Raw genomic sequence first — 22530 nt, 5'->3', positions numbered from 1 at the left:
TAGAGACAGTCGGATAGTCGATCATGTATGCGATTGGCATCAGATGTGGGTGGCTAAAGGGATACAGTCCCTTTCTTTAACGTACTTTTATCCCCCTCATCTTCCCCACTTTTCATCACATAGCTGGGGTCACCGAAGGGAAGGTAGGGATGTTATGCCACAGGTGGAAAGAGCAATCAATAGACGTTGTAACTATGATAATTTCCCACCTTTTGTCCTCCCTCTAACAAATAGATTTAGTTGTCTAGATCAAATAGATTGACTGACTTCGAGCAGTCAAACTCTGCGAATTGAAGAGGGAGATGTTTTTAACGACCAGACACCTATTCTGAATAGGGAACTAGCGAACGAAGAAATTTTTAGGTGAACCATTGAGGATACTGAGGGGGTTATATATTGTATTCTGCCTGGTAGGGTGGGGAGTCCGCCTGGTATTATCATTAACCAGGGAGAACCTATTTTTTTTCCCCAGGCCATAGAAGCCCAACTATTTCAGGGAGTAATGGCTCTTGATAATCCTCCGCTGACAAGCAACGGATAGGGCATTAATGGAGTATGCTAAAGGGGAATTAGTTAGTCACCTTGATGCCACTGTGGAAATCATCGGTGGCTATGAGGAGACCCTGTCAGTGGCCATTGAGAGAGGGATCTCCACCACGGGTCTGCAGAGATCTAAGGCAGTTTTACCATCAGGGCTAAGTATGTTGTCTTGGAATATAGCCGGGTTAACTCCCAAAATGGTTATTCCTGAGTGGGGTGAATACATCGATACCCACCAGATCTGTTTATTCAAGGAGACCTGGGCATTGAAGTCTTTACATAGAGTAGGGTTTGCCACTTATTGTAAAGCGGCCGTTCAGGGGCCTAGGGGCAGGCCATCAGGGGGCTTGGGCATCTGGATCGGTACACATCTTGGTTGTTTAGTTAAGCCGATAGACACCCACTCCCCTGATATCTTATGTATTATTCTATCTCTTAACGACTTCCCCAAAGTGGCTATTATCAATGTTTACTCTCGCCCTGTAAGGTATGGGCAGACCTCACAGACGTTAGACTGTCTGTCAGCCTTTCTTTCGTCGTTGCCCAAGCAAGTTTTTCCTATTATCAGTGGGGATATTAACTGCCATTTTGAACCCTTAAATGGTTTATCCTACTCTATAACAAGTGAAGAGGATTCAACGTGGAGAATTCCACTGAGTAATCATTATTCGCTGAGGGGCCGGAGCCCCCTAGCCCTGCAGTTGACCTCAGTCACTCTTAACTATTCGCTGAGGGCATGTAATGATCGATTACCTGCGGATAATCCAGGGAAAAACGCATTTGAAAGAAATGGTCAGGCATCCACAATTGAAGACATCTTGGTGAAGGTGGATATCTGGCATAGGATAGTGAATTTCCTGGTACAGCCTCGTGCTGAAAGCGATCATAATCCGCTGGTTGTTACCCTGGACTGGTGTCAACTGGCAGCAGGGCAAGCAGAGTCTACCTCACCCCCTTCCAATTTATTTGTAACAGAGGGAGGTAGAAGAATCCTTTGGGGAACTTTTTTACAATCACCTGAGTCAAAGGCTGCCCTGTATAAATCTATCATACCATTTTTGGTAAAGGCTAGCTCTATTACAGATAGATGCGGTGGTACTGATTTTTTTTAGAGGAGCTGGGGGATAACCACCAGGATATGGTTGAAACACTGGCAGAGTTTTTTTATACTACTTCAACCCATAAAAGAAAGGAACAAAGAGGTATTAGTCCCTGGTATAATAGGGCTAGTAGAGAAGCAAGGAACGCCCTGTTGACTAAACTGCGTGAGGGCGATATTCCACGCATTAGGGAGGCAAGGGTTTTTTTTAAGAAACTTATTTTAGAAGCGAAATCTGAATGGGAAACAGAGGTGGCAGGCCATTAAGAAAGCCCTAGATGATAGGGACCCCAGAGGGTTTTGGAATTTGGTGAAGACAGGTAAACCCGAGGGTAAGAATGCAATTGAGCCAAACCTCGGGGAGGAAGTCTGGCGATCTCATTTTCAAATGTTATACACAAAGTCCCACATAGTAACTGTTGTAAAGGGGCCGCCAGCAATTGATTTTATTTACGTTCCACTTACTGACATCCCCCCTTGTTCCTTGGCTGAGGTGACAATGGCCTTGGCCAAAATCTTGCCAAATAAGGCACCCGGATTGGATAGGGTCCCATGAGATTTATTTAAAACCGATCAGGTAGTTTGGGTTCCATACCTGCGGTCCCTCTTTAATGCAATTTTTTATGGCTTGACACCCCCCCAAACGTGGGTGGGTGCCGAGATTATTCCCATTTATAAAAAAGGTTCTCCCATAGATCCGGCTAACTATAGGCCTATTAGCCTAATTGATGTAACCCAAAAGATCTTTGCACGTGTTCTTCTGGGAAGACTGCAGACGTGGATGGAAGATCATAATATACTCACCCCTCTTCAAGCTGGTTTTAGATCCAAAATCTCAACTATAGATCAGTTGTTTAGATAACAACTGATCTATTGGAAATCCATCACGTTGGAGGGAGGCTCTCTCTACCTCACATTTGTGGACCTCAAATCAGCTGTTGATTTGGTAGATCGAGACCAGTTGTGGTACCTCCTGTTAGAGATGGGGGCTCCAGTTTACCTCTGTCAACAGTTTAAACGCCTCCATGAAGGCACTTTTGCTAAAATTAGATTTGGGATTAGAGGGGAACTTTCAGCTCAGATTCCCGTAGAGAAGGGCGTGAGACAAGGTTGCGTTCTCGCACCAGCCCTTTTCTCCCTTTTTCTAAATGGGCTAATTGAGGATCTCTTAGCAGTTAAGGACATAGACTCCCCTAAACTTGCTAACCGCAAAATTCCGGCATTAATGTTTGCGGATGACACGCTGCTCCTATCTAAAACACCTATGGGGATGCAGCGTGTCTTAGAGAAATTTGGCTCGTTTTGCAAGAGAAGGAATCTTGAGGTGAATATAAAGAAAACAAAGTATATGGTCTTACATGCCGACTCCACAAATTGCCCACACCCTAAAATGGACGATAGGCCCTTAGAGACGGTCCGCGTTTTTGATTACTTATGTCTTTCCCTAAATGATAAAATGGAATGGGGTCGCAGATCACTAAGGCGAATTTAAAACTTATTTAGGCTAGTGGGGGGATTCTAAAAGTCCATAGGAGTTGCGCCGTAAAGGTTATTGGCTCCCCTGTAGAAATGTATAAAGTCCAAGCAAGGGGTGCAACCCTGTACGGAGCTGAACTATGGGGTCACTGCCAGACTAAAACCCTGGCAGTGACCGAAATAAATTTTTTAAGGCAACTGTTGGGTCTACCTCAAAGCACCCCCTTAGTCTCTCTAAGGATGGATATGGGCATTCTCCCCATTGCCAAAGTGATTGCCTCTCGCCCACTACTGTATTGGCGACGGCTATGGAGTACCCCAGAGCTGGTTAATTACAGAGAGGAACTAAAATCAGTCATGCACATCCGGGGGTGGGGAAAATCCCTTGGCTGTCCTATATTCGGGATGCTTTCCGTCAAATTGGGAGGAGTGACTTGTGGTCTTCACCTGAGGAATCATGTTGTGATATTTCCAAACAGTCACTAACCTCTGCTCTTAAAGCCAGCCCGCGCACTCACCCCCTCCTAGGCGAGTGGTAGCTGCACTATCGAGTAGGCAATAACGGACTCAAAGCATACGCCTGGCCCAAACACTAAGAACCCCATGGCACCTCCCAGTTTAGTTCTCCCCCCAGTTTTTCTTACTGGCGAAGACCTGCTACAACACAGGCCACATCTACACTGAATAAGACGCAAACTTACTCGCTATATTGATGATGGTCTACTCTGCTACCTATGTATCACAGTCATCTATACAGAACGTGCTGTATGTACACTTGTATTAACAAATGCCAATAAAAAGAATTTTCAAAAAAAACCTCTGCTCTTAAAGAATACCGATTGATGTGTATCAGTAGGGCGACTGAGACATCTAGTCTAACCTCTAGGTTTTTAGATGTTAAATTATTTTATAAATTGGAGCCGGCCCTAGATCTCATCCAACCCTTTCTAGCCAAGAAACTGTTCCTCCAATTCCGATATTATGCATTTACTAACAACTGGGCGGGGGCCAATAAATTATTATGTCCTGGGTGTAATGAGACAGAAGAGACAGAGACCCATGTGATCTTTTTTTGTCCTGCATACAAGGCTGCTAGATCTAAATGGGTTCTACAACTTTGTAGGAATTTGGGAATTAGAAATTTTAGAGAGGTTTTTAGGCTACTAAAGTATGACACACATCCGGTCTTTGTTGCTGCTATATCTAAATTTCTCTTTGCACTGTTGTGCAATCGCAGATGTTTAGTGAAAAGTTAGGGTTGAGACCTTGATGGTGTTGTTTTAACTGACTCTGTTTCCCTTGATCTTAAATGTTATTAACTGACGTTTACATTTTAAATTATGTTTTTTAGCTTATTTATGTTTTTAAATGAATTGTGCCAGATGATGATATTTTCCCTTACCTTGATAAAAATCGCTTTAATTAACATATCGGTCCATGCTTAAAGTTTTTTACGATTTAATAATCTGTGGGAGTGAGAACCTCTTTCTATTGCCATTTTCTTGTTACCTGGGTCTAAAATGTAAAAAGTACTATTATTTGTCCCTACTTTCTCTTAATTTTTAAGCTATATTATGATGCTGTATTTCTAATGTTATTTTATTGTGCTTTTATGGCAGTAATTGCAGAAATAAAGTTTTTTTGATTGATTGTTTCCTGACCCAAACTAGCTAGCATCAGGCAATAATGCCTGTTAAATATATGTACTGCTTTACAAATATCAGCGATAGGAACATTCTTGAGCCATGTTATTGTAGCTCCTTTAGCCCTTTTGTAATGTGTTTTAGCTTACCTGGAAGAGCTGTGCATGCTAAATGATAGCATATAGTAATGCAATCCACTATTCATGTAGCAACAGACTCTTTAGAGGAGGCTAAACCCTGTTTTATGATGGCCATAATTCTCAAAAAGCTGGTTGGATTGTACGTGTTTTTGCCTTGTAAAAGTAGAAATCAAGCACTCTTCATATGTCTAAGGAGTGAAGAGATAGCTTGGCAGATTTCAAGGGATCTTGGGATAAGGTGGGTAGTGTAATGGTTTGATTGCTTTGAAATTATGTTAGACTGAAATACAATATAAGGCTTAATAGAACAACACGCATGTATTTCACTCACTCTTCAAGCAGACGTGATGGCTGCTAAAAAAGCTGCTTTTCAGGACATTTTGCCTTATGAATTGGCTGGGATGAAGGGCCCATTTATTTTGATAGAACAGGGTTCAATTCCCATGCAAAAGAAGGTCTCATTATTGGTAATTAGTTCGTTTTTTGAATCCTTCCAAGAGGAGTGATTACTGGAACCTTGCCCTATACAAGAAGGTCTTTTGATTGGTGGGAATAGGACTTTGACCATTGTTTTGACACTACAAACAGAATCGTTTCCACTTAATGGAATAACATGCTTAGGGACGTTTGGCCTCTTTTAAAATCTCCATGCAAGCAGGCAGGATATTTAGATACTGACTGACCTCACAAGATAAGCTGCCAAATTCAGCGATGTTAAGTTCTGATATTGGACCATCCCCTGATGTTTGGTAAGCAGATTTGGTTTGAATTGCAAATTAACAAGAGGGCATTGCCCTCTGAACCTTGTTCTAGCCACCTCGATGCAAAGTCTCTGCATTTTCTGTTTCAACTGCTACAAAGAGGTCTAAAAAACGGTGCTCACCACTCCTAGGAGAGGTCTTCTAGAACTTGTTGTCCAGGACAAACTCGTTGATTCTTCCTCGATCAGAATGGTTTCGTCCCTGCCAGAAATAACTCACTTAATATACGTAGATTCTTCTGGGTGCAAAAATATGCGCTACACAGCTGGCCATGCTCTGGCTGACTAGTGCTAGATTTGGAGAAGGCCTTTGACTCCCTGGAGTGGCCCTATCTAGCGTTGTTACTACACAAATATGATCTGGGAGACCACTACATGAGCATGGTCCAACTACCCTACCAACGACCCATTGTTCGGGTCAGAACTGGTCATCTTATTTCGGACCCAATTCCAGTGAGAAGAGGGACGCGCTAGGATTGCCCCCTGTCCCCGTTAGGTTACTCCATAGGGATGGTGAAGAGTGGGGCATCCAACTGGGTGATGGGATGCATGCTGTCTCTTTATACGCGGTTGATCTGCTACTGTACGTGCGCGATATACATGACATTCCTGTGTCTATAGCAGACACGCTCCGGACCTTTGAGATGATGTCTGGTCTTCGGGTAAACTGGGCCAAGTCGTGAATTTATTCCTTTAGCGGGCACTCGGCTGAAACGGAGGTGGTCCTCAATGGCTCCACTCTTAAGTGGTACTCCGCTACGTTCAGCAACCTTGGCGTTTTCATATACTGATCGCCCGCTGATATACTTGAGGGCAACCTGACTAGAGCCGTCGGCTGTTAGAGCCCAGTTGCAATTTTGAAAGTCACTCCCGCTGAACGTCATGAGCCACATTACTTTGATAAAGATGATTATCCTTCCTAAGTCATTATATTATTTTTCGAATCTCCCGATATATGTCCCAACCAGGGATTTCCGCGAGCTGGAGCAAATGTTCCGTGATCTAATCTGGAACAAGTGGCAAGCCCCGGGTGGCATTGTGGAAACTATATGTCCCTACCAGCCAGGGAGGGCTGGCGGTCCCTAACATGGAGTTATACTACCTAGCGGCTCAGTTACAATGGGCGACAAAGTGGTTAAGCGGCAGGAATCTGGAGGACACAGCGATCCTGAAACAGCCCTGGACCCAATCCCAGACCTACCATTTGTTCCACCCAATTGCCAAGCCTCCACGCCCATCCCAAATACATCTGGAACTGGCACATAAATGTTACAGGATGAGCCTGCGCCTCACCCAAGAAGTAACCCCACATGCCCAGATACTGCCACTTACGGGGACACCCAGAGGGAGAGCAGGCACTTCCGAGGTGGTCCTTAAACACTGGCACACAGCTGGCATAGATACACTGGGCGATTTATATATGGATGGTTCTCTGCTTTCCTTTGAGGCGCTAGCGGAAGATTTTGGCTTGCCGGCAGGGTAGTTTCTCTTGCACACCTCTCTCACAGAAGACTATTGTTTGGCCACACGAGTGACCCTATTCATGTATTGTTGTTGGAATTTTTTAACAGAACTATTGTATTGAATGACCACACATCGTAGATGTGTATTTTATTGTTAAATGAATTTTGTTATGTTTGTGATATTTAATAATATCAACAATAAATACTACTGCTAAAAATTCTTTTTAAAACTGTTGTGGCTAGCCTCTTTTGACACTTGTTTAGCATCAGTATTCTCAACTCACCAATTGCCTAGGAAGTTACTGTCTCAAAAGCGCTTTGTAGGTAATACATGCCAGTTTAAGTTGAATTCTAGCTTCGTATGGTAGCCAGTTTAATGCTTTCAGGTGTGGAGAAATATGGCCATATTTTCTGGAGCCTGTAATGAGTCTTGCGGCCGCATTGAGACAGGCTTTTAGTGGTGCTGTCGAGATTTTAGTTAGACCTGTAAGTATTGTACATCCATATTCTATTCTATCCTTGATATAACTAAGGACTGAACTGCCAGTTTGAGGTCTGCCGAAGTAATTAGTGGTTTCATTTTTCAAATGTAGTTCAGGTGAATCCATGCCCTTTTTGCCATTGCTTTGATGTGGGCTTTCATGTCTAGGTTCTTATCAAGCGTGATTCCTAGTGATTTGGTAGAGTCAACTAGGGTAGGGGTGCAGTTTAGCTCTGTGATCAGTTTAGTCCATTCCTTCACATTTGCGGGGACCTTTGGCGGTGATATTTACAGGAATTCAATTTTTTTTGCATTTAATTTTAGATGGTTGCTAGTTTACTGCCATTTTTAGGGCCTCATTCATTCTCTTGATCTCTTATAGTGATGTGATTTTTATGCATATCTGAGTGTCATCAGCATACATGTGATAGGATATGTTTGCGTGTCAGAATATTTCTGTAAGGGTTCGACATATAGATTAAATAGTGATGGAGATAATTTTGATCCTTGCGGAACTCCAATAGAATTAGGGCATGATGGGGATAGCGTCTGGTTGACCAGGAATCTATATGATCTGTTCTGAAGGAAGGATTCAAACCATTTCAGAACATTTCCAGATAATCCCATCCTGTCTTCAAGCCGGGCTAGTAATTTTTCATGATTTACCATGTCAAATGCAGAAGATAGGTCAAGAAGAACTAGAAGACATGTTTGATTGTGGTCCAGGGCCTGCAGCGCATCATCCACTATATTTAAGATTGCGGTTTCCGTACTGTGGCCTGGTCTGAAACCAGATTGGCAGTCGTCCAGTAGATTGAAATTAGTGATATGGTTGCGCAGTTGATTTTGCACACATTTTTCAATTAGTTTGGCAAGTAATGGTATATTGGTTACTGGACGAAAGTTGTTAGGATCTGACGGGTCTGATGTAGGTTTTTTGATGATGGGGAGGGCTTGACCTGTTTTTAGGCACTCCGGTAGTACCGCTTCAGAATGTGAAGCATTGATTATTTTTGTCCATATTGGGATGATGACATGGTTCACTCTTTTTAGACATTTAGCGAGGAGGGGATCATTGTAGTGGTTATTAGGTTTGATATCCAAGAGTGTTTTGAGTATTGTATTCTGGTCATAAAGCTTAAAGGTCGACCATTGTGTCTTATTTTTCAGAATAGCCTGACCGTTTTTCATGATAGCATCGCTCTGTGATGATAGTTGGCTAGATAGGTTGTCAGCTGCCATCCTGAGTTCTCTTTCTAGCGTGTTGGCCTTGACAGAGAAGAATGTTGAAAATTCCTTGCACCTCAGTTGAGTTTTCGTTGCTTCTTGGGCAGACGTGGCCAATTTATTGGATTGTTGTTTTAACATCTCGAAAAGTTTACGTGGTCTGTTATTGGCGTTATCCAATTCCGATCTAAAGAATTCCTTTTTGGAGTAGAGAACCTTTTTGTTGCATTCGTTTCTAATTTTTCTGAGTTTTTAGCTGGGGGGGGGGGATGTTGGGTGCTGTCTCCATTTTCTTTCTGCTAGTCTCAACTTCCGCCTGTCCTCATTCAGTGTCCCATTAAACCACAGATTTTCATCTTTCTCTGAAACTCTTCAGTTTTAGCGGCATGGTGGAGTTGACTATAATTGTCATTGATGTGGTGTAGTGATCAGTGAGTTCGTTAACGTTCAGCCAGTTGTTAGGCGGATTTAGATCTTTCTCACAGCTTGCTACTAATTGCTCAATATTAGTGTCTCTGGTGTCCGGTATCCATTTTTTCAGTTTGACAGGTTGTGTGGTCTTGTTCTTTTTTATGGTAGTTATATGGAAGGTTATGGCATGATGATCCAACCAATGGCAAGGAGCAATTGAGTGGATTGTAGTATCCTTGACTCTCGAGATTACCCAGCCTATGGTTGCCCCTTTCGCGTGCCTTGGCAGTGTGCAGGCTTGAGTAAGGTTTAGGTCTGCTAAGAAGTCTTCAAGTACGTTGACCAGTTTGTCGTTGTTGTCTTCCCAGTGTAAATTAAAGTCGCCTAGTGTAATATCCTTTCTCTGACGTAGGTATGTGAGTTATAGCTTTAAGATGTAGTTCTCTGCTCTGTGTTCCATTCTTGGTGACAGATAATAGAATGTCCAGTGGTTGCCTAGTTGCTTGGGAGTTAGGTTCTCTTATTATTTGAAAAGGCTGCCTGAGGCGGTTGAAGACTGATGTGGTGCTGCCTTGATGTCTTTCGGCTGTGTAGCAATTCTACAAATAAACTGGACTAAATTCATCCCTGTGTCACGGCGTCCTCACTACAATTTGTGGCGACGATCCAGCTACACAGCCACGGTCAGGACCCTGTGTGCATCTGCTTTCATCTCTCACACGAGTCAAGGCCTTCTATTCATGCGGTAAGACTGTTCCTTCTTTTGCGCTGCTACGCGTCGCTCCGCATTACTCTAGTACCGAGCGATTATCAAAGGATCTTCTATAAAACTTATCAAGAGACTTCTTTTGGTTACTTATAAAAAAAAAAAAGACCTGCTTTTCACTCTACCTGCTTTCGGTTCTCCTCCGTTTGCCTTAGAAGAAGCCTCGCGTTGTGTCGCTTTTCTAGAAAGCTCCACGCTTTATCGCTCTTCAATAAAGCTCCACGTTTCATCACCCCATACCGCGCATTTCTCCTCCACATCGTACTGGATTTCACAGCTGCCTAAGCTCAGGCCTGACGTTACGTGAGCATGCGCAGCAGTAGGCTTCATTTTGCCTGACCTGCCTGCTTATCTACGCATCACACAACTCTGTGTTCGTTGCATAGCAACCTCCAAGCCCAAGCTTACACGCACTCTGTTTTGCGCAACACGATCGTTTCGTCTGGAAGTTCTTCATTTCAAGGAAACGAGTGGTTCGTCTGGAAACTATTCTTTTTCACGAAGCAAAGTACCACATTATCAGCCGATTACGACGACTGGCTCGTCAATTATTAATCCAATTTCTTATCCAACTAATTTTTCATTCCTCCTCAAGATGTTTCATGTTACTGTACTTAGAAATTAAATGAGCTCTATTAATATTTTCAGTTTTTCCACTTTCAAACTCTCGAGCAATATTCTACATTTTTGTTTTCTGCATTTACTGATTTTTACGGTGATTTGCACACCAGCTTGGTGCGGATGTTTAAACAGTGATTCACACACTATCCTTTTGCATTATTCTCACGGTGATTCGCACATCTACTTAGTGCGGACGATTAAGTGGTGATTCTCACACTTTTTATTTCTCTTATCTATATGTGTTTTGTGTGGATGAATTTACGGTGATTCGCACACCTTTTCATTATTTTTTTTCTCTTTCCTGCTTTATTTCACATACCCCTTTTCTCATTCTCAAGATTCCTATTCTCACTTTCCTTATACCTTTTAATTTTTACGTACCTTGTCATTTCCTTTACCTACAACTTCGCTTTTCTTTTCTCGCTACCTCTCTGGTCATGCAGTCTGTAACACCTCCTCCCTCTTTTCTTGAATCACCAGGCGAACCTCCCATTCGGTGGGAGATATGGTTTGATGCCTTTCAAACTCATCTCGGTGCTATTAGCGCTTCCAGATTTAGTAATGAAAGTAAGAAATTTCTTCTTCTTCATTCCTTGGGTTTTGAGGGAAGATCAATTTTTAAACATCTTCCTGAAATTACTCATCCTCCTGAAGATGTCATTGATGTCTACCAAGACACCATCATGAAACTCAAAACTAGGTTTGATAAACAACCTAACTTGATGGTGCTCAGCCACAAGTTTCTAAAGAGACAACAGTCTGAAAGCGAGGATGTTGATTCCTACATTTCTGCCTTACGTATGTTAAGCCTCTGCCTGCCAATTTGACATGTTCACGGACCAGTTGATCAGAGATCAGTTTGTGTGCCACTGCAGAGACAGACAGATTTGTCAAAAATTGTTGTCCTTAGCTAATCCTTCATTGGAAGAAACAATTAAAATTCCTAAGAGCATTGAGACTTCTCAGGATTCGCTGAAAGAGTTAGCAGTTAAGCCTGTTGATTCTGTCAATATTGTTTCTGAGACTAATAAGAACAGAGATGCTGTACCTCAACAAGGTTCTTCAAAAAACAGTTCAAAGAACTCAAATGCAGTTAGAAGTAGCTCTTCTGCCAAGCCAGAATTCCAAAATTTCAAGCAAATGTGTTACCGATGTGGGAATCCACCTCATCAAAACGTGGAAAGTGTCCTGGGGCTAATGCAGTCTGCAATTACTGTAAAAAACGGGGCATTTTGAAAAAGTGTGTTTGAAAAAGAAAAATCGTAGAAGAACTGTTGCATGTGTAATAGAATCAGACTATGAATCTGATTCAGAGGTGGCCTCAGTTGTTACTGATTCTCATGACGTTATCTCTAATATACATGATTCGTCTGAGTGTGTTGATCCTATCGTCGAGATTTGTGTAGGAGGTAAACCTTTAAATCTTCTGCGAGACCTGGGGAGACAGGACTCTCCAACCTCCTGATCGCTCTCCTGTCTCGTATGAGGGACGAAAAATTGATCTTCTTGGGTTTTTCGAGGATGAACTTATATTCAAGGGGAGGAAAATTTGGGGTAAGATTTATGTTGCAATCAAAGGCCTGAACATTTTGGGGTGGTATCATCAAGGTTTATTCAAAATGATCCTCAAACCTGGTACATCTGAACAGGTCTTGGTTGTTTCAGATGATCAAGATTTAAGAGGATGGAAGGAACGTTTTCCATCTGTCTTTTCAGGGAATCTTGGAACCATACGAGGGTTCAGACATAAAATTGTTGTCAAGGATGGAGCCGTTCCCGTAAAGCATAAATTGAGGGGTGTACATTTCAGTGTGAGAGACAATCTTGAATCTGAGCTCAAGTCTCTGTGCGAGAAATGTGGTAAATTGCGTGTTTGTGTAGATTTGAGGTCTCTCAACAGAGAGATTTGGTTTGACTCTCACCCATTACCTAAAATTACTGATCTTTTTGTATGTGTCAGGGGGTCGCGCTATTTCTCCAAATTGGATCTAGCCAGTGCGTATCATCAGATAGAGCTAGATTCAGAATCACGCCCCCTCACGGCATTTGTCTCTCCATTAGGTACCTTCCAGTACAAACGGATGCCTTTAGGGCTTGCCTCTGCCGCGTCCGTTTTTCAACGAGTGATGCAGAACATGTTAGGGGGCATCGATGGGGTCCTAGTTTTTCAGGATGACGTGTTAGTACACTCTAAAGATGTTCTCTCGCATGAGTTTGTACTTAAAAAAGTTCTTGAAATCTTCCAAAAAAACGTGGTGTAATGGTAAAATCTGAAAAGTGCAAGTTTCTTTGTGATGAAATTGAATATCTTGGTCACCTTATTTCTGGAGAAGGAATCAGGCCTAGGCAGGGCTTGCTTGATGCTATTACTCATGCTCCTGCTCCAGTTGATAAGTTAGGAGTCAAGTCTTTGCTCGGGCTTTGGAGTATTACTCTAAGTTCATTCCCAATTATGCCACTCTGGTACGTCCTATCAGTTCTCTCCTCAGAAGGGGAGTTGTTTTTATGTGGGGAAATGATTGTGCTTCCGCCTTGAGTTCAGTTAAAGACAGTTTAAAAAATTGTGCTGCTCTCAAATCTTATGACCCGAGTTTGCCATTGTGCATAACGGTTGATGTGAGTCAGGTGGGTTTGGGGGCAGTGCTAACCCAAGATGATCACACTACCGAATACCCTATCGCTTTCGCTTCTAGGGTCCTAAGAAACAGCGAACTTCAATACTCTGTTATTAAGAAGGAACTGTAGTCCTGTTTGTGGGCCATTGAAAAATTCCGTCCTTATGTCTGGGGAAGGCGTTTTTTGTTGAGAACTGATCACAAGCCATTGATCAATATTCTTGGAGCTGGGACAGGTAAATCCTGTTCTCCCACAATCCTTCGCATGGTGTCACACCTTATGCAGTACCAGTTCGATATTGTCCATATCTCTGGAGGCAGGAATGTCAGGGCAGACTTCTTGTCTCGCTTTCCCATGAATGATAGTGAAAGGGATCCTGACTCAGCTGACTGCGGGGAGGAAGATTCTGACGATTGTCTGATAGCCTCAATTGATTTACTACAGCATGGTGTGGGTACAGAAGATGACTGGTTGAAAGCTCTTGCTGATGATGATGTTCTGCAACAAGTCTGTGAGTTTGTTAGAACAGGTTGGCCCAGAGAACGTGTCCTTCCTCAAAGTTTACAACCTTTTTGGAAAGTTGAGTCGGATATTTCCCTGGAGGGTGGGATTCTACTTCGTGGTGACAAACTCATTCCTCCACGTAATCTTAGGAAAGGTATTATCACAAGTGCCCACAATGGTCATTTAGGGTCCACACTCAGTAAGAGACGAATTAGAGAATGTTTCTGGTGGCCCTCTATGGACAGTGAAATCAATGAAATTGTGGATATGTGCCTCATTTGCCGTTCGGCTGATAAAGGTTAGAAAGTAATTAATCCGCCTCGGATTCCCATTGAATGTCCCACTGGACCCTGGTCCAAAGTGAGTCTGGACGTCATGGGACCTCTTGATATATTACCTGGTGGGTGTCGTTTTGTTCGGGTTCTTATTGACTATGCCTCAAAGTGGCAAGAAGTAAAACTTGTTAAAGAGGCCTCCACAAAAGGCATTATTTCTTTTCTCAAGGACGTTTTCATGCATGAGGGATTTCTAGAGACCATAGTGACAGATAATGGTACTCAATTAACCAGTCTAAATTTTGGCAATTTCCTACAGTCATGCAGTATCGAACATGTAAAGAGTTCACTTTACCATCCCCAATCAAATGGTCTTGTTGAGCGAATGAATAGGGTGGTTGGGGACTGCATTAGATGGGCCAAATCTGGAAATTGTGTCACTACACCTAGGAATATATCGTTTGTGTGACTGTGAGAGTTAGCCGTGATGATCGCCATTAACTGGTCTATGACAGGGGCATTATTGCCTGGAGGATGGTAGAGCGCATGCAAGTTGCAACTTTGATTATCTGCAGTTCTTATGTTGAGACCGAGGTATTCACAGGAGTCCAGAAGGTCGGATTGTATTTCTATGACCTTAATATCAGATCGGTGTATGCAGACTATACCACCTCCTGTCTTTTTTAGTCTGTCTAACCTCACAATGGTATAATGAGGAGGCACCAGAAGATCCATGAACGGGGAAGAAGATTCCGTGAGCCATGTTTCTGTTAAAATTGTTACATCGATCTCCTGATAAATGATGAGGGCAGCAATGTCTGATGCATGTTCTGCTGCGGAACGACAGTTGAGCAGTAGGCATAGCAGTGGTTTCCCTGAGATATCAGAGTTCTGCTCTTGAGTGTTGGACTTGTTTTAGGTTCTCAAGGCTGGGTTTTCTGTTCTTAGGCCAGGATGTTCTATTTGCATCAATCGGGACTAATCTAATTTCCTCACCTATGCTACTGTCTGTAGACTCATGAACGGAGTAGGGATTGGGTTTCCTCATCTGATAGATATTTAAGGTTTTTGTATGGTCTATTGTGCCTATTTGAGACTGGCACGGCCGTCCTTCTAATCTTTCCTATTAGATTATGCACTAATTTTTGGATGAGCTCAACTTTCCAGTGAGTGCTTACAGTGATTTCTAGTATTTTTTTTCCATAACTTGTAGTGCATTTAGCATGTCCTGTGACATATTGCCTGTTTGTATTTGACGAGTTTCTATTTCTTTCCGACTGTGTGATGATATACTAGAAGTGCGTATTTGCCTATTTCGAGTTTTCTTTGTGCCCCAGTGCTTTAGATCCGTGACTTTTTCAGTATTCCTTTTTCTGTCATTAGTTCGGGTGTCTACGTCTCCTCTATGTATGTTGTGAGATGTGTTCTCTTTGTCTTGTGTACTTCATATCAAACTCGGGGGATATGAGTTTCGTAATGACGCAGATGCTATTTGTACTGTTGAGGGGAGGGGTATGGAAGGGGTGTTAGCTTCCCTACTCTTTGATGCTGTATGGGGGTTCCCATTAAGTGGTCTATGTGTAGGAGTAATCATATAGTGGGGTATAGGTACTGATTTTTCCCGATGTACATGCATAAGGGCGATATTAGTGTCTAATAGAGGTTCATCTCCTATCTCTGTATAGTTCCCGTTAGGGGTGTCTCTTAGCAAAGTTGTGTTTTATGATCCCAGTGTAGATTGTGGCTGTTGGGGGTCTCTAGGGATTATGACGTCTATGGGGGTTGTGTTAGTGGTAGATAGGGTGACTGTATGTGTGGATAAGTGTTGTTGATATCTTGTGTTATCTACACACTCTTTTAAGGTTGAAAACAGGTTGTCAAACTTTTTTTAATTTGTTGTTGGCTGCTTGTATAAGCACAATATAGTTCTTGTATATAGTTATACATAGTTCTGTCCTTAGTCTTGGTGACGGGATTATCAGTAGTTTAATACCATGTGGGATATTGCTTATATTTTTTATGTTGAGCATCTCCATAATGACAGTGTGCCATTTAGAGTTTTTTCTGGTGAAGAAAATCAAATCATTCGCTATAATGCCTTTTTTTAGATTAAAGGAGGGGTCAGAGATCAGTGTGTCTGGGTTTTTCCTAATTAGGTTGTGTTTGAATTTTTTGTCAGCATTTTTAGATAGGTTAGTAGAGTACTTTATTACGTAAGAATTATTACCTGCTGATTTTAAATTGGTTCCGGCCATAGTTACTGATGGGGATATGTAGTGCTTCTGGGTGGTTCCTGTTGGTCTCTTTACTCTCCTTTATTTCCCTATGACCCACTACGATGTATCCTTAAGCTTCCTGAGTCTTGCTGTGGTTCCTGTTAATGTCTTGTTGTCCTTTAATTCCTTATTTCGTGATCATTTGTGTAATATTCCCATTGGAGAATAACAATTATTTAATTAATTGGGTGACACTTGATTAGGACGTGCGAAGAGGTACTCAGTTATGCTATCTTAAAATCCACACTTCCTTCCTTTGAGGCTATTGGGAGTCATTTTAAGATGGCCGCCGTTTTGGTGATGTTAGCTCCTTATGTAGCAGTAGGCCTTTGTCTGTTTCTGTTGCTCAGACCTCTTTCTATTTTCACTTCCAGTTAGTCACCATTTTGGAAAGATTTTTGTAGTCCTTTTTCTATTGTCCCTTCCAGTTAGCTCCTCTTATAGCAGTAGGCCTTTGTCTGTTTCTGTTGCTCTGACCTCTTTCTCTTTTCACTTCCCTTTAGTCACCATTTTGGAAAGATGTTTACAGTCCTTTTTCTATTGTCCCTTCCAGTTAGTCACCATTTTGGAGGAACTGGAGCCGAGGCAATAAGAGGGAGCAGCTCTTTTGTTCAAAATGGCCGGGGCAATAAAGCAAACACACGTGGACACAAGAAGGGGAATGGGAGATGCTGCACACTCGGCGTGTATGGTAAAGTTGGCCCTCCCAGGCACATGCTGCGCGAAAATACGAACAAAGCCAGAAGGCGATCTGGGTCTATCACCTGCTCCTCCCACCCCTGGAGTCTCGTAGATGCGGCTCCGTCCTCGCTGAGCCGGGTGTTTCTTCGCTCCTCCGTAGGACCACAATCTACCCATGCGGTGATGCGGAGCCTTTCAGAGAGGTTTTGGAGCTGATTAGAGGGCGCCGGTATTGTAAGGCGTCCTCGGGCCATCCTCGCTGAGCCGGGTGTTCTCATGCTCCTCCTCAGGACCGCAGGCTCCCCATGTGGTGATGCGGAGCCTTTCCGACAATCCTGGTGCAGATTAGGGGCGCCGTTAGTGTAAAGTGTCCTCGGGCCAGTTAAAGCCTCCTGGGGGAGCCGGCGCAGCCTGGGTCAGAGCCTCTACCTGGGGCTCACTGCTAATAGACAGCTGCACGACGGATGTGGGAGCAACGGATCTCCTGTGCCTCCAGTCGGCTGCAAAGAGAGGAGAAGTCCGGCTCGGTGTTCGAGGGCACTGGGCGAGGGGTGGTGCCGCCGGTGTGTCTTTTCGACTCTTTGGTTTCGGAGGGGTAGATGGAGCCTCTGCTTGACGGTGATAGTGCAGCCCCGGGGAATCCCGCCCCGGGGAATCCCGCCGAATGCAGTCTGTCATGCTGGTCCGGGATCACCAACCGGAGATGAAGCCAATGCTTGCCAGTGAGAGCGCCGCCCCGGGTTATATATACACATATATTCATTACTCATGTTTCTGATATGCACCTCCACTATATGTACTCATTCACAGTGTAGATATGTACTAGTATGTATATTTTTCCGGATGACCTCTGTAGTTACAAAGTCCAAAAATGCAATAAAGATGCATATTTTTAAATAAATATATAATAACGGCTGAGAAAGTCTGCTTGTTGGTTCATTGTCCCTGGGAAGTGGATCATACTTATAGAGAGATCGCTGGCTACAGCCCAATACTAAATCAACTCAGCTTTCTATTTTTGAGGTCGAGATGTGGTGCCTCATTGCATGTAGATATTTTGTATAGTGGTGGTCTTGTCTGTCTGAATCCTGATTGTTGTCGTCTTGTGCAGGAAAGGAAGGATTACTTTTAGGGTGAGATGGACTGCTCTATCCGCGAGAAGATTTATATGATATGCTCTCTTCCATTCTGTCCACTGTCCCTGAACTGATAAATGATTTACGTGGGCACCCCATCATGTGTAAAATGCATCTGAGACCATTGTTTGTAGAGGGGATTCTTTCTGTAAGAGGACTCCTTCCAGAAGATTTGGACTACTGCACCACCATTCTGGAGACTGAATTGATGCTGTGGTGAGCATCAGATGGCCTTACCAATTGCCCATCTTTTGACACCATTGTTCCTTCAGACACAGATGCAGAGGCCTCATCTGTAGGCCAATGTGAATACAAGATGCCACAGAGCCAAGGAGCGATGATATTATTCTGGCTCTCAATAGTAAATGGAGTTTGTCCAGTATAGAGGACATTCTCTCGCCCAAAGAAAACACCTTTCCTTTTATGGGGTCTATAGCTCTGCTTAGTAAGGGACTGAAGAGAGATTTCTTAAGACTGAATTGAAGCCATAATTTGAGCTACAGCATGCATGTTACCTTGAGGTCTTATGTCACTTTTTGAGAGTGTTGGCCTTCAGAAGCCAGCCATCGAGGCTGCTTTCACTGCCATAGTTTTTGAGAAGGTGTGGTGACAATTTCAGACCAAATGGTAGTATTCTGTCTTGGTACTGATCTTCCCCAACCACTAATCTTTCCAGTGCTGTGGAACTACTGGGATGTGAAACTACGCATCTTGAAGGTCTATTGCATAAAACTAATAGTTATGATGAAGGGCAAGCATTTGAAATGTATCTCTTTTGATTTATTAGATTTTTTTAAACTTTTCTTTTGCACCAGAATATACCTGAATAATTAGGCCTCTTTGTGTAGAACCAGCTCTATTGCCTTTTTCAAAAGTAGAATCCATTATTTCTCCATTCAAGAATTAAATTGAGGTGCTGTGATGACTGTTTTGGAGTGACTGGCAGTAGAATGTCCTTTAAACGTAAAATCTATCCATGAGCTACTATCTTTAACGCCCATTTGTCTCTTGTGATTGCAGTCAACCTTTTCTGATACTAATAAACTGCCCCCCTAATTGCAATAGAAACAGAGAGAGGGGGAGGAATTAGAATGGTCATTTTCTGACCCATGAAGAATGTCTTCCTCTGGGGGTTGTTGGTTTTAGGTTGTCTACGGTTTGGATGAACATCTTTGATACCGTTATCTCTGGCCTTTCAGATATTGTTGCAGGGTCTTCCATTCATAGCATCTGCAATTTGTAGCCTTATACTGCTGTATGAAATTTATTTTCTTCCAATCCCACTGTCTTGAGGGTCTCTGCTTCACTCTTCATTTTAACCATTTCATCATCGATATGATGACCAAACAGAGATGACCCTGAAAAAGGAAGATTCATAACCCTCAGCTGTACTTCTGGCTTCAAAGTAATAAGTCTACGCCATGTAAACCTATGGCAAAAGGGAATGGAAGCCAATTCAGCAGAAACAGTTGCGTCGATCACCCGGTTGGCAACCAGAGAACTTTCATTTATCTTGTTGCAGATGATTTGCAAATCATCTGAGAAAACCCTTGTGCTTTCCATGATTTCTCTCTGGTACTATCAGAGTCTGGCAAGCTGATGTAAGCCTCAGCAAGTGCAGAAACTTTGATGGACATACTGAAATTGCTTACAGAGATGGGGAGCCTGAAGTCATCATGGATATTGATGGAGATGGTGAAATAACAGTTCTGGCTCTTCTGGACGTCGACAAAGAGGGTGATTTTTTACACCGTTGTTTCTTTGATAATGATAAAGGCAGTACTTTCTCTTAGACACTGACAGGGATGATGGTTTTGTCGACGTTGACCATTGTGTCCTCGTGATGTTGATTGTGATTTTGTCGTAATCATCTGAAAACCCTTCGACATCGCCCCATCTTTGGACAGCCGATGCTATTGGTCCTTGTGATGACAGTCAGTCGAATATTTTGAAGCCACCTTAGAAGGCATGCATGTGGGCACTGAAGCCCTTGGCATCAATAAGGTTAGTCTTGACCGCGATCTTGAGCGATGTTGGGAACGCTGACATCAATGATGTTATCCGCCTTGCTTTTTGTCCCTTGATCTCCTCCACAGGGAGACCTTTTCAGGGCCATATTGCTTTCAGAGAGCGCATGAGAGGAGATTTCCTTCATCATCTTTTTTCCTGCCCTCTTCTGCTCTCATATCCTGGAACAACCCTTTGCAACCCATGCCCACAATATCTTTTAATGCCCTCTTTGACATTTTCTGTTTTTCACAGAATTTGGAGCCGCAAACCATACTACACAGACCTTGTGTGGCTCTGAGATTGCCTTTTTCCTTGCACATGAAGGGTACTTCTCAAAGCAGAGAAGGGATTTGGACTAGAAAAAAAAACTGCAAGGATGAGATTCTGTCATTAAACAGAGGTGTGCTCCGAAAACCTACTCACAGGAGCCAGAAAAAAACCTTACTCTGTGTGGCAACAGCCAGTTCAGAGCATCATGGTTTGAGGAAGCTCAAGTAATCGTTAAGATAACTTTTCATAGCTTTCAACAGCGCCCATCAGGGTGCATTTGTTTCTACATGTTGTACAATTTCAACCTCTTTTGCAACTAAGATGGTGCAATTCAGGCTTGAAATGGGTGTTTTTTTAAAATAATAAAACCTACACTCAGGAAAAATGAATCACCTTTGAGAGGCTCATAACAGGTGCTATAAATTATATGAATGTATAGACACGGACACCCTGTATTTATTAATGGAATCACACACACAGTGTCCGGAATTATTCTAGAGTTTATGACTATCAATGAAGATCCTACGATGCAGAATGTTTGTTGTGCCTCAAACATTTTACTTTATTGAAAGAGCAGCTTATAGTGCTTACTACAAGGAGATTAATACCAAGCAAGTTAGGAGAGCCACATGTTTTAAAATTGAATTATATGTAGAAAGCATGAAAACCTCCGCATTATCCTAACAATAATGCAAAATATAAGTAACACATTACATTTTCCACACAGGAAAAACAAGTTTCAGGATTACATCTTCGAAGGATTCGTTAACCAGCAAAAACAAACAAGTACAAAGCTTTTGTGGAGAGGAAACATGAGAAGTCATGAAAAGGACCACACAAATAAAATGGAAATTTCTATTGGCAGAATCACAAACCAATTCATATTTTAGATGAAAACATGGGTTTTATAAAACTATATTTTAAAGAAACCATGTGTATTTCAACTTCCAGGACAGGTGTAAACAAAATACTCACAGATAAGGAATGCACTGAGACCTGATCCGAGGAGGCTGGAGAAGCAGTGGAAGTTAAACTCATTGTAGGACTGGTGGTTAGAGTTAAAGGAATGCCTTCGCTTGAGTTTGACCGAAGTAAAAAAGTGCCCGGGGTTGTAGTAGGCTGCAGATGTATAGACTAAAAACAAAAAATGGTTTTGTTTAAACTTTGCTTACAAGTGAAAAAACATACATCACATATATGAAGACTGAAAGCTCTACATAAGCAACTCTCAAAGAAGCAGAGTGTGGGAATGTTTGCATGGATACACAATCAATGAGTAGGTCTCCCAAGATTACAAAACTGTGAAGGTGGATTTTTATTGTTATTTTAGCTCAAACTCCTTGTGATCTGAACCACTGTCTACGGCTCTCACATTATTATGAATACACAGTGACATCCCTGATGATACCAACTAAGAGACATTTTGACAGTGCACAATGAATTCTGTCCATTCTTCAAATAAATGTGCCAAGAAATCCAAATGTCTTCCCTATCACTGCAATAATTTTAATCAATGAACCTGGAATGATGGGATCAATGGCTACTTTTCTCCTTAAGCCTGCACAACAAACCGTAATGACTTAGCACGAAGATACCATCCAGACAGAGTTGTATTCTGGGCCTGTGTGGGCCAATCTTGGGGTGAGCCAGAAGGGGGAGGGTGGGTTGGGGTAGTTTAACGGTTTCACTGTTATTGTTGACTATCTGCCAGCATCGGATACATAGCACGCAGTGCGTACTAAACTATAAAATGCCACATCAGCTTATGGTCAATATACTTCACAACTAAAACTTTCACCCTGCATACCATCACTCCGCATGTTGCACCTACCCCGCATACCATTACTCCGCATGTCATTACATCGCATGCGCTTTTACAGTGCATGCGATGTAATGACGATCCACCTCGTTGTGAGGAAACTGAGGTTCTTCTGTTTCCTCACAACGACGTGCACCGCCCCTCAGACTACAAAGGAACCAGGAGAGAGGAACCACAATGAGAGAGTGGTAAGGGGGATTGGGGCTGGGATGGGGGTTACTTTTTTAGGGTTTATGGAAAAGTCAGGGGGGCGTGCAGGGTAGTGTCTCAGTTGAAGGAGAAGAGTGTGGGTCGGGGAGGGTCATGCTGGGGTAGT

The 22530-nt window shown here is 42.7% G+C and overlaps 1 protein-coding gene across 5 annotated transcripts in view; it reads right to left on the bottom strand.

Moving 5' to 3' along the window:
• DMTF1 (cyclin D binding myb like transcription factor 1) overlaps positions 1–22530 on the bottom strand; it is a 514121-nt gene that overhangs the window by 154787 nt on the left and 336804 nt on the right. For all 5 annotated transcript variants that reach the window (XM_085652911.1, XM_085652914.1, XM_085652913.1 and 2 more), the window contains one exon: positions 21371–21529. In XM_085652911.1, coding sequence (XP_085509037.1) covers positions 21371–21529 — 159 coding nt within the window. The remainder of the gene's footprint in view (positions 1–21370; positions 21530–22530) is intronic.

The sequence above is a fragment of the Triturus cristatus genome, chromosome 4_1, assembly GCF_964204655.1.
Source record: "Triturus cristatus chromosome 4_1, aTriCri1.1, whole genome shotgun sequence".
Classification (NCBI taxonomy): Eukaryota; Metazoa; Chordata; class Amphibia; order Caudata; family Salamandridae; genus Triturus; species Triturus cristatus.
Note: the sequence above shows the minus strand (reverse complement) of the source record. Positions and strands in the feature narration are given on the sequence as shown.